At 43.8% G+C, this 13,070-nt stretch overlaps 1 protein-coding gene across 2 annotated transcripts in view; it reads left to right on the top strand.

Annotated features, from left to right (window-relative positions):
- The first annotated feature begins 3,503 nt into the window (after window positions 1–3,503).
- Window positions 3,504–13,070, top strand: part of LOC134346678 (uncharacterized) — a 213,327-nt gene continuing 203,760 nt past the window's right edge. Inside the window, exon 1 of one of the 2 annotated variants that reach the window (XM_063048178.1) lies at window positions 3,504–3,630. In XM_063048178.1, the coding sequence (XP_062904248.1) occupies window positions 3,582–3,630 (49 nt within the window). In that variant the 5' untranslated portion in view covers window positions 3,504–3,581. The remainder of the gene's footprint in view (window positions 3,631–13,070) is intronic. The other variant, XM_063048179.1, reaches the window with a different exon arrangement.

Here is a 13,070-nt window from a genome sequence, read left to right on the forward strand (position 1 = left end):
TTTGCTCCTGGTCCTATACCTGCTATGCACCTCCTCTTTTTTCTTAACCAAGGGTTCAATATCTCTTGATATTACCAAGGTTCCTTTTCTTATTACAGAAACATCTACATGATGATAAGCTAGGGCACATCATCAGGGATGTTACCTGTGGTCGTCGGGTGTTTCAGGTCTTTCAACATCATGCACCCTCGCCCAGGCGACCCGACCGGGGTTGATCAGACCCCGGCCTGTGCCCTAGCAGCAACCCATGGATCTGCCCTCTTTATCCAGAGCCATCTCGATGCTTTCTCTGCTGCATCTGTGGTGGTAGAAAGGGCTCTCCTTCTTCTCTCTCCCGTGATTCCAAGTGCAGTGTATACTTTGGAGAGCGACTGGCCTGCAAAGCCACGGCACCCGACCTCCACAGGCCAACATTTGCTCTCCAGCCTCTTCTTTGGCAGTTGTTCTTTAGAACTTCATACTTGGCTCTTTTCCGATCGTAGGCCTCCTCCATGCATTCTTCCCACGGCACGGTAAACTCAAGCATAAGAACGTGCTTCAATGAGTCAGACCACAACACAATGTCAGGCTGCACTCCTAATCCTAAACCTGTTATCCTTGCCTTTTATTCTTATAGGAACATACAAATATTGTACTCTCAAAATTTCACTTTTGAGGGCCTCCTTCTTATCAAGTACACTTTTGCCAGCAAGCAACCTGTCCCAATTCACATTGGCCAGATCCTTTCTAACGCCATCAAAACTAGCCTTTCTCTAATTTAGAATCTCATCCCAAGGACCAGACCTATCCTTTTCGAAAGTTAGCTTGAACTGATGTCATTATGGTCACTAGATGTAATGTACTCCCCACACAAACTTCTGTCACCAGCCTTCTCTCAGTCCATAATAGTGGATCTAGTACCACATTCTCTCTAGCTGGGATTTCTATGTATTCATTAAGGAAACTTCCCTGAACATATCTGATAAGCTCTTTCCCATCTAGTTGTTTCACAGTATGGGAATTCCAGTTAAAATGTGACAAGTTAAAATCACCTACTATCACAACCTTATGTTTCTCGCAAAAGTCTGCGAATTCTCTACAAATCTGCTCCTGTAAACTGCTGGGTAGTCTGTAATATAATCCCATTATCGTGGTCATACATTTTTATTCCTCAGTTCTGCTTGCAGAGCCTCACTGGATGAGCTCTCCTGTCTATCCTGACTGAGCACTGTTGTGACATTTTCCTTCATGAGTAAAGCCACCCTCCCACTTTATTCCCTCCTGTTCTATCACATCTAAAACAGTGGAACCCAGAACATTGAGCTTGTTCCTTTTGCAAACAAGTCTCACTAAAAGTTACAATGTCATAATCCCACACGCTGATCCGTGCCCTAAACTCATCTGCCTTTCTTACAACACTCCTGGTGTTGTAATATACGCAGCTCACAACATTAGTCACTCCATCATCAACCTTTTGATTCCTGTAAGCTTAACAACATCTTTCTCCACAACCACTCCACTATCCATTCTGGTGCTGCGGTTCCCATTCCCCCTGCACCTCCACTTTAACCCCACCTGTCCAGCACTATCAACCTTCCTGTGAGAATATTAACCCCCCTCCAGTGCAGGGGCAAACCATTCCTCCTGTAGAGGTCCAACCTTCCCCAGAAGAGAGCCCAATTTTCCAAAGGGGTCAATTCCTTAAAGGATCAGCAAACAATTGATAAAGAGAAAATAAAGTGTGTGTAAATCAGCATGAGGCAGAACAGGCTGACCCAATATGTGAAAAGGAAAAGAGTCGAAGGCAAAAATACATCCCCCCGACACACACGCACACACCATACCTTGCACTCAGTGGCCACTTTATTAAGTACAGCAGGGGAACCCGCTGGGGTATTCTGCTGCTGTCACCATCCATTTCAAGTTACGACGTGTTCTGCATTCAGAGAAGCTCTTCAGCACAGTACTGTTGTAATGAGTGGTTATTCCAGTTACTGTCACCTTGAACCAGTCTGGACATTCTCCTTTGACCTCTCTCATTACCAAGGCATTTCACCCAGAACTTCTGCTCACTGGATGTTTTATTTTTCCTGCCACCATTCTCAGTAGACTCTAGAAACTTTGTGAGTGAAGATCCGAGGAGATCAGCAGTTGCTGAGATACTCAAACCAACCTATCTGGCACCAACAATCATTCCATGATGGAAGTCACTTTGATCATATTTTCTTCCCCTTTCTGATGTTTGAACTTTACGTATTGACCATGTCTGCAAGCTTTTATGAATTGAGTTGCTGCCACAAGATTGGCTGATGACATATTCACATTAATGAGCAGGTGTGCAGGTGTATCTAATGTTGTGGCCGCTGAGTGTATCATGAGGAAGCAGAAAAGGACACATGGATTCAAACAAAGGCTTGATGTCCATCTACATGAAAGAGAAAAGTCCCTGAAATGGCAAACTGAGGATCGTCTGATGGAGAAATAGGTATCAATACACAAGAAGTTAATGAGACTGAAACTTGTCAAAGCCCATTGGGTACATGAACTACAATCAAAGGTTTGAAAGAGCTGGATAACTGAGATAGTGGATCCTCTGGGCATCATCTTAAAAAAAACATATTCTAATATGTCTTCTGTAGATGGATGCAGGCAAATGTGACCCATTTCAAAAAGGAGCAAGATAGAAAATATGGAAGTTCAAAATCTGTTAACCTGAAATCAGTATTTGGGGAAAATCCTGGAATATTATACAATATTAGATTGCTTCGAAAACAGTCAGCATCGACATGGGATTCCTGAAAGGGAAACCATGCTGTGGTGTAAAAAGTCCCACAATAGGTGAGGGAACAAGATTTCCCCACTTGTAATTGTGGGGTGGTCTATACCAGTGAAGGTTCAGAGATGAATGTTGTTACTTTTGTTTCTCAGACACCTGTCAGTCCAGTAAAAATGAACAAACTATTTAACAGGTGAATGGAAATCTTCTTCACTCAGAGGACTGTAAACGTTTGGAATTCTCTGTCCTGGTAATTTATTGCATTAGAAATTGTGAATACTGAAACATAAGATGTTTTATGAAAAGGTGGAATCTTGAACTCATAATCTACCTTGCTGTGACCTTTCACCTTACTCTCTATCTGCATTGCACTTTCTCTGTAACACTTTATTCTGCAATGTTATTGTAACACCTCAGTGCAGTGTAATTAATTGATCTGTATGAACAGTACATGAGACAAATCCTTTACTTTATTTGTGACAATAATAAACTCATTTACCAGTTTCATGTGAGGATGATTGGAACATCAGCTATGATCTTGTGGACTGACACAGCAGATTCCAATGGCATAAACTACCCTTATTTCTCAATACATTGTTCAGTTCTGTAATCAGACTGAGTCTACCTTCCTTTCATTTTCACAGGTAGCTGAACTACTCCTTGGTTCAATGTTCAACATTTATGACTGGAAGCTGTTGTTAATTTTACTCTCCACACATCCCCCAGTCTTAGTGCTCAGAGTCCAAAGTCCAAAGTCCCTGAATCTAAGACGTTGGAAACTTCCCTGGATTGTCTGGAAACTTCGGCTCCCGCTCGGTGTTCGGACATGTTGTTGCTCGCTCTTCTCTTCACTCTGGGAGTGTTTCTCACGGAAGGTAAGGAGATGGTTTTACACTCAGTCAGGACACAGGAATTGTTTAGACAGACACCCAGATGGGACATCCCCACTCCGGCACTCAATACCACAGCCCCACCCAGGGACAAAATGGCACCCGCCCGTCATCTCCTCAACAGGCTATCCAGGCAGCCTCCTCCTGTACTGTCATGTGGAGGCTAGACACAGATCAGAGGTACAGCACCTCTTATTATTAGAGCACCTCTCATTATTACAGCACCTCTCATTATGTTCTTATTATTAGAACATTTGGAAGTTTTTGGCAAGAACGGGCCAATCACCCCACTTACCTAATTCCTGGTTTATATTTGAAAGTCTCTGAGTCACTACTATCAACGACATAACTAGGCAGTTTGTTCAATGTGTCTGCAACTCGCTGTATAAAGAAATGCCTCCTGATGTCAGTCTGAAATCTCCCTTTAACCAGTCTCCACCTAGTCCTCACTGAGGGATTAATTTTGAAGTAGCAGTTGGCATCCACCTTACTTACACCCTTAATGATCTTGAACACTTGTGTCATGTCTCCTCTCATTCTACGTCTACTTAGGCTAAAAAGATTTAGTTCTTTCGTTCCTTCTTCATAGCTTATACCCTGCAGACCTGGAACGAGTTTCATCACCCTTCTCTGAACTCGCTCCAGTGCCTTCACATCCCTCACAAAATATGGAGACCAAAATTGCACACCATACCCAAGGTGTGGCCTCATAAGCACATTATACAGCCAAAGGAGAACGTCTCTGGACTTGAACTCTACTGAGCGCATTATATAGGCCAATGTTCTAGAAGCCTTCCTAATCGCTTCTGTGCTTTGTCGAGATGTTGATAGTGATGAGTCTACCAGGATGCCCAAATCCTCTCATACAGGGCACATTCTAACTCAAGACTACCATTGCACATTTATATCTAACATTTCCACTCCCTATATGTATTATTTTACATTTATTTACACTAAATTTCATCTGCCATTTATCTGCCCACATCTGGATTTTGTTTAGATCCAACTGTATTGATTCTGCTGCCTGAATGTTATCATGTTGTTATGTTCTGCATGTTATTATGTCTTGGTAGTCTCCAGCCTGATAGCATGAATACTGATTTTTCTAACTTCTGGACACTGCCCCACTGACCCTCTACCTCACCCACCAGCCACCATCTGTCTATCACCCACACACTCCTCCCTCTGGTTTCCCTCTCCCCTCCTTCCATTGATTCTGTCCTGTCCAGTCAGATTTTTCGTCCCTTTGTCAGTTCCACTTATCACCTCCCTGCTTCTTACATCATTCCCACTTTTCATACTTCCTCACCTGCCGATCACTCCCCTGGATCACATACCTGGATCTACCTCTCACCTACCAGATTTTGCTCCACCCCTCCCGCCCCACATTTTATAGCTCACTCTCCCCACTTTCTTTCCACTCCTGAAGAAGGGTCTCAACCTGATATGTCAACTGTCTGTTTCCCTCCAGAGATGTTGCCTGACTCCAGGTTATGGGTACCTCACATCAAACCATGGGGACTTAGCAACCGTAATGTTCTTCAAGAGACCCAGTACCATTTTTATCTTTATCTGAAAATGCCCTGGTATATTATCCCACTCCACACTGATCTTGCTGTCCTCCTCATCCTTCTCCTTGGTGCATGCTCCATCCTTCATCCTTATGGTGATGTTTTGCTGGCAGCTTACAAAACTAATAGATATTGCTTTTTATGAACTACCATTGCTGGTACCTGCCACCTGTGATCTCCCTTTAAGAAATGTGCTTTTGAACTGTCTAAACAAACTAGCAATTTTATGATCTCCTGAAGGATTCTTAGTTGCTTAACTTAAGTCCATCACCCCTACTGGGGCATAGCTCACCAAAGTCCTCTGTCCTGGGCCAGTCATTTAAGTATTCCCCAGGTGTAGCCCATCATATGTCTCTGTGGCAAAGATTTTTTCTCTCCCAGGGATAAGGTCTTTAGAGCTTTCATTGCAGTTTCTGTAGCTCTGGGTTTTTTATGGGATTGGGCTGCTGGCCCCATGCCAAACTCCTCCTTTCTCAGCCCAAGCTTGGGAACATCCATGGAGATTGATTGATAGGTTGATTCATCAATTGATTGATTGACTGATTGAATTTGCGCCTTTTGTCTTCTTTTGCGCATTGATTGTTTATCTGTGTTGGTATGTGTGTGGTTTTTCATTGATTCCGTTGCTATTGCTTTGTTCTACTGTGAATGCCTGCAAGAAAATGAATCTGAGGGCACAAACCAGTTTCTGGGCTGACTTTGTTTTTTTCCCTATAATTTTCATGTTTGTTCTTGTAAAAATGATGTTTATGTTTAATATATTTTCTCCTTGTGAACACTGCTTATATCATGTATCAGTGCTGATGTTGCAAGTAAGTATTTCATTGCAGCCGTGCACAGAGGTACGTGCACAGTTGACAGTCAAATGGGTGGGAGCTCGGAGTGTGGGTGAAGATATGAAACAACAAATGGCAGAAAGCATTGATAAGGACATGAGAAAACAGGAGCTGTTAAGGACAGGAAAAGAAAATAATAGGAACTGTAGTTGGCCATCACCCTGTGAAACATACTGTCATTTATCTGACCATGGCTGATAGGCCCCAGGCTTCATTTGATATTTAGCATATTCTTCAATTTCCTAATCATTCAGAAAATCATCTATTTCCTCTTTAAAAGGCAGAGTCTCCATTACCTTTTGGGGTTGAGTATTCCAGAGAGTCTCTGCCTTCTGTGAGAAGAAATTTCTGTGTACCTCAGTTTTAAATCAGTGGCCCCTAAACCGCCTGGCCTGCTGAGTTCCTCCAGCATTTTGTGTGTGTTGCTCGGATTTCCAGCACCAGCAGGTTTTAAAAACGCAAATACAAGAAAATCTGCAGATGCTGGAAATTCAAGCAACACACACAAACTGCTGGTGGATCGCAGCAGGCCAGGCAGCACCTATAGGAAGAAGTACAATCGACTTATTGGGTCAAGACCCTTCATCAGGACTAACTGAGAAAAGAGATAGTAAGAGATTTGAACGTGGGAGGGGGAGTGTGAAGCCAAGAGCTGGGGAGTTGATTGGCAAAAGGGATATGAGGCTGGAGAAGGGGGAGTATCATGTGACGGAAGGCCTTGGAAGAAAGAAAGGTGGAGGGGAGCACCAGAGGAAGTTGCAGAACAGGCAAGGAGTTATTGTGAGAGGGAAAGACAGAGAGAAAAAAATTATATTTTTAAATTAGGGATGGTGTAAGAAGGGGAGGCAGGGTATTAACGGAAGTTAGAGAATTCAATGTTCGTACCATCAGGTTGGAGGCTACCCAGACGGAATATAAGGTGTTGTTCCTCCAACCTTAGTGTGGCTTCATCTCGACAGTAGAGGAGGCCATGGATTGACCTATCAGAATGGGAATGGGATGGGGAATTAAAATGTGTGGCCACTGGGAGATCCTGCTTGCTCTGGTGGACAGAGCGTAGGTGTTCAGTGAAACGGTCTCCCAATCTGCAGATTTTCTCTTGTTTGTGATTTTAACAGTATCACTCTTTGAGATTCTGTCACTAGAAGAAATAACTGAACATTTTCATTGACATGCCCAATTCTGCTACCTCCAAACGCTCTGTCCACAACTGGTATGATTTGGTGATAAGATAAGCATTTCTTATCAGGAATTAGCCTAGTGAATTCCTGTTGGAATGCCTGCTATTCTGAAAATAGAGGCATAGTACGTGTGAAGGTGTTATTACAGTGAAGTTGTGTCTTTTGATATAGAATGGGCAAATCAAATTAGTGATAATAATACAGATCAATTCTACCAAAGGCCATATACCTTGGGGCAGCACGGTAGTGTAGTGGTTCACACAACACTTTACAGCACAGACGACCCAGGTTCATTTCCTGCCACTGCCTGTAAGGAGTTTGTACATTCTACCCATGACTACGTGGGTTTCCTCTGGGTCCTCTGGTTTCCTCCCACAGTCCACAGATGTGCTGGTTGGTAGGTTAATTGGTAATTGTAAATTGTCCTGTGATTAGGTGAGGATTAAATCAAGGGATTGCTGGGATCGTTGGGTAGCGTATCTTGAAGGGCCAATTCCACACTGTATCTCAAGAAATAAATAAACCCTTTGGGTGTTGCAAGGACGTGGCTGCGGGGGGAATCCAAGTGCTGGACACAGGCACGGAGGCAGGATCGAGAGGCATTAGCACAGTCGCGAGCGTGGAATAGGTATTCCATAGAGTCTTGACACGGAGACAATGTTCACGTAGAGAATCCAGGAAAACGATGCAGAACTTAGAAATGACAGTCCTAAAGAACCATGAAACGAGGTTACTCATACAAGAGTCGACAACGAACTGGCAGCTCCTTGTTGTGATTGCAGGGTTGTTATCGTTTTTATCTGATGGAACTGTGATTAGTGGAACTGGGAATGATTGGGAGTAGATGAGGGGATTGAGGCCTAATTGCTGAGGTAACAGCAAGGTGGGGGATTGCCAGACAGGACCATGACAGTTGGTATTGGTAACATGTATTAATTACATAGAATCCTGCAGGCCAGAAGCCTAGAGAGTTTTGTACTTCATCTTTGAGGAAGCCTGGATCACCTTTTTGGTTCAGAATGTTAGAAGTTTAAGGTTTATGGACCAAACACAGGCAAATAGTATTAGGTTTAGATCAGCAACATGTGGGGATGGGCCAATCTGGAGGATGAATTTCTGGAATGGAGACAAAATTGTTTATGAGCATTTCTGTCAGTCTTCACAGAGATTACAAGAAGCTAAGGGAGTGAGTAATTGAAGGAAATTTGTATTAATAAATAAAAACAAACTGGACATGTAGAAATAGCAGTCGCAGTGAAGAACTGGTGCTGGCAAAAGTAGTAGAATTGAAATGTGATAAATTCTAAGACTCGATGACCTAACTTCAATAGTTTGAAAAAGGTAATTATGAAAAAGGTGGATTGTGTTTCTGGTTTTCGAGACTTCCATGAATTCTGGATGGCTCCTGCAGAGTGGAGGGTGGGAAATGAGAACACTCAAAGAAAGAAGGGATACATAAAGCAGGAAACGATGGAGGTGTTGACTACAGTAGAAGGAAAATGTTGGAATTTGTGACAAAGGATATGAACCATTTGGAAAGGAATAAAAACAGAGAAAGTTGGTAACTTATGAGACTAAGTTTGTTAATGTGACAGTTCAAAGCAGATCATGCCTCTTTGTCTGTGTTATGCGTCACTAATCACAGGGCTAGTGCTTATCATGACTACCCGACCAAGCTGTCTTAATAGAGAGAAAAACAGAGCCAAATCATAGATGGATGACTGGTCGAAATGGCCAGTTCTGATACAGTCAGCAACAAGTTACCAAACGTTGGGGAATTCAATATTGAGTCCGGAAGGTTGCACTGTGTAACACTGTGCGCTCATTGTAACAGGGCGGGAGGCTGTAGACATTGTCGTCAAAGTGGATGAACTACTGAAGTGGCAGGCAATAGGGGGTCAGAATGGCTACTCTCTGTGGATTGAAGACAGGTGATCCTAAAGGGATCACACAATGAGCTTTTGATTTTCCAGTGTCCAGCACTGAATGCAGTCACTCGATTGGGAGAGGTACAAGTGAATCACTGATTTACCTGAAAGACTGCTTGTGCCTCTGAATGATGGGGATGGAAGTGGGGAAAATATACACTGCATACCCTGAGGGTGCAGAAGAAAATGTCATAAGATAGCAAGTGGTTGGTGAGATAAAAAAGCAGAAAATGCTTGAAATACTTAGCAAGTCAGGCAGCATCTCCAAGAAGAGAACGTTTCAGTTTGAAGACTGACTATTTCAAGCATTTTTTAAAGATTTCCAGCTTCTGCGGTACTATAGTATTTAAATGGTCAGTGTGGACAGAGGTAAGACAAGGAGTCAGAAGGGGACCAATATTTCTGAACTGCTGAAGGGAGGAAGAGAGGATGTGCCTGATGGAATTTTGCTGGAGCTGGAGGGAATTGTGAAGGATGTGGAGACCAGTGGGGTGGAAGATGAGGAGCAGGATAGTTTCTGTAGTTCTGTCTTCATGGGTCAAGCAATATTACACAGAGACCCAATTGTTTTCAGGCCAGAGGTGATTATAGGCAATTAGTTACTCCATTTTTGATGGCAGAGGAATTTTGTATAGGGAAATGCTTGCAGATTTTTCAAGGGTAGCGTAAGATCGTCCTTTACTGCTGCCAGTCCTATTAAAGGGGAGTAGTAATAGAAACACAGAAAACCTACAGGACAATACAGGCCCTTCGACCCACAAAGTTGTGCCGAACATGTCCCTACCTTAGAAATTACTAGGCTTACCCATAGCCCTCTATTTTTCTAAGCTCCATGTACCTATCCAAAAGTCTCTTAATAGACCCTATCGTATCCACCTCCACCACCGTTACCGGCAGCCCATTCCATGCACTCACCACTCTCTGCATAAAAAGCGTACCCCTGACATCTCCTCTGTATCTACTCCCCAGCACCTTAAACCTGTGTCCTCTTGTGGCAAACATTTGAGCCCTGGGAAAAAGCCTCTGACTATCCACACAATCAATGCCTCTCATCATCTTATACACGTCTATCAGGTCACCTTTCATCTCCGTCACTCAAAGGAGAAAAGGCCGAGTTCACTCAACCTGTTTTGATAAGGCATCTTCCCCAATCCAGGCAACATCCTTGTAAATCTCCTCTGTACCCTTTCTATGGCTTCCACATCCTTCCTGTAGTGAGGCGACCAGAGCTGAGCACAGTACTCCAAGTGGGGTCTGACCAGGGTCCTATATAGCTGCAACATTACCTCTCTGTTCCTAAATTCAATTCCACGATTAATGAAGGCCAATACACCGTATGCCTTCTTAACCACAGAGTCAACCTGTGCAGCTGCTTTGAGCGTCCTATGGACTCGGATCCCAAGATCCTGCTGATCCTCTACACTGCCAAGAGTCTTACCATTAATACTATATTCTGCCCCACTCCTCCCTGTCTGATAGTGATTGGAAGTGTGGGGTGGAGACAGTGGTGCTGTTGGTAGCACAGGCTCTCCTTGGTGTTATGTCAGCGGGAAATCTTCGGAAGGAAGCTCCTCATCATAACCATATCGATTGGTCTTATCTGCTAAATCATTCCAATCCCTAACTCCATATTCATCCACCTCCCCTCTTTCAGATCCAAATGCACATATTACTCCTCTCTGTGCAGCAAGTTGGTCCCGCAGCTTTTGTATTTGCTTTAAACACTTTGCATGATCCCCGCTGTTGCTTTTCTTTTCATGTACTGATTTCTCTATTACATTTTTAGCTGCTTTTAAATCACTCCACTGTTTCTTTAATTCCTCCACCTGGCTCTTAGCTCCCTGGATGGCTTCCTCCTGTTTATTCTTTTCTTTACCCAGTTTCTCACACTTCATCAGAAACTGGTTCATACTCACCATCCGTCCTTCTCTGCATCTCTACCTCAGCTTTTCTTTAACGTTTTCTACCTCCTCACAAAGCCTTTAGATTTCCTGTTCCGATATATCTCACTCGGCGTCAGATTTGTGTCAACTTTCTATCAAATCCTCAGTCAGACAGGCTACTGCTACTGGCTTTTGTTTTCGGCTAAATTCCTTGTTTGAAAAATGACCCTGAGCGATGTTGAAAAGTGCTTTGCCAGTGGTTTTCCCTTCAGCGCTGGTGTGACGAGCATTCTCCCTGGGTCTCTGGAGAGGGTTAGCACAGCCAGTGCACTTGAAGTGTCTTTTTTTCTATTCATTCCTTAACAACTCAAATGTTGCATTTCAGTGTTATTGGCTATGGGTCATCTGACTGACCTTCACCAACTTCTTATTGGCTCTGATCCAAGCTGGCATCCATTTATTGCCCTTCTCTGTTCAGACCAAAGGGTCCTGCCTAAGGGTTTCGGCCCAAAACGTCGACTGTACTCTTTTGCTAGATGCTGCCTGGCCTGCTGAGTTGCTCCAACATTTTGTGTGTGTTGCTGGGGTTTCCAGCATCTGCCAATGTTCTCTTGTTAGTGAAATGTATTGGCTACGTTCACAACCAACACAACCTCAGGAAGTTCTGGGGCAGCCCACAAGGGTCACCACACATTCCAGAGCCAACACAGCACGTCCACGATATCCAGCAGAACAACACAAACAACAACAACCACAACAGCATCAAAACAAAACTACATCAACTAAACAAGCCCCTTTTCCCCTTCCCACCCACTCACACACACCGGACAGGCTGTGTCTGGGTCTCCAACCTCCAGTCCCTGTTCTGTACTCGCAGACACACAGACTATGAGTGTGTGAAAGAGAATAAAGTGTGCAAATACAAAACAAAAGAAATAATAATAATAAATAAATGAAGTGTTGGCGCGTGGTGAAGTGGTTAAGGCCTTTGTCTAGTGATCTGAAGGTCGCTAGTTCGAGCTTTGGCTGAGGTAGCGTGTGTGTGCTTGAGCAAGGCACTTAACCACACATTGCTCTGTGACGACACTGGTGCCAAGCTGTATGGGTCCCAATGCCCTTCCCTTGGACAACGTCGATGTCGTGGAGGAGGGAGACTTGCAGCATGCTTATTTCTTAATTATTTATTATTATTATTTCTTTTGTTTTGTATTTGCACACTTTATTCTCTTTCACACACTCATAGTCTGTGTGTCTGCGAGTACAGAACAGGGACTGGAGATTGGAAACCCAGACACAGCCTGTCCGGTGTGTGTGAGTGGGTGGGAAGGGGAAAAGGGGCTTGTTTTGTTGATGTAGTTTTGTTTTGATGCTGTTGCTGTTGTTGTTGTTTGTGTTGTTCTGCTGGACATCGTGGACATGCCGTGTTGGCTCTGGAATGTGTGGTGACCCTTGTGGGCGGCCCCAGAACTTCCTGAGGTTGTGTTGGTTGTGAACGCAGCCAACATATTTCACTAAGAAGAGAAAATCCGACAACACACACAAAATGCTGGACCAACTCAGCAGGCCAGGCAGCATCTAGGAAAAGAGTACAGTTGGCGTTTCGGGCCAAAACCCTTCGGCAGGACCCTTTGGTCTGAACAGAGAAGGGCAATAAATGGATGCCAGCTTGGACCAGATACAAGGTGGTGAAGGTCAGTCAGATGACCCGTAGCCAATAACACTGAAATGCAACATTTGAGTTGTTAAGGAATGAATAGAAAAGCAGACACTTCAAGTGCACTGGCTGTACTCTCCAGAGACCCAGGGAGAATGCTCGTCACACCAGCGCTGAAGGGAAAACCACTGGCGAAGCACTTCTTAACATCGCTCAGGGTCAACTTTCAAACAAGGAATTTAGCCGAAAACAAAAGCCAGTAGCAGTAGCCTGTCTGACTGAGGATTTGATAGAAAGTCGACACAAATCTGACGCCGAGTGAGATATATCGGAACAGGAAATCTAAAGGCTTTGTGAGGAGGTAGAAAACGT

Source organism: Mobula hypostoma, chromosome 5 (assembly GCF_963921235.1).
Source record: "Mobula hypostoma chromosome 5, sMobHyp1.1, whole genome shotgun sequence".
NCBI lineage: Eukaryota > Metazoa > Chordata > Chondrichthyes > Myliobatiformes > Myliobatidae > Mobula > Mobula hypostoma.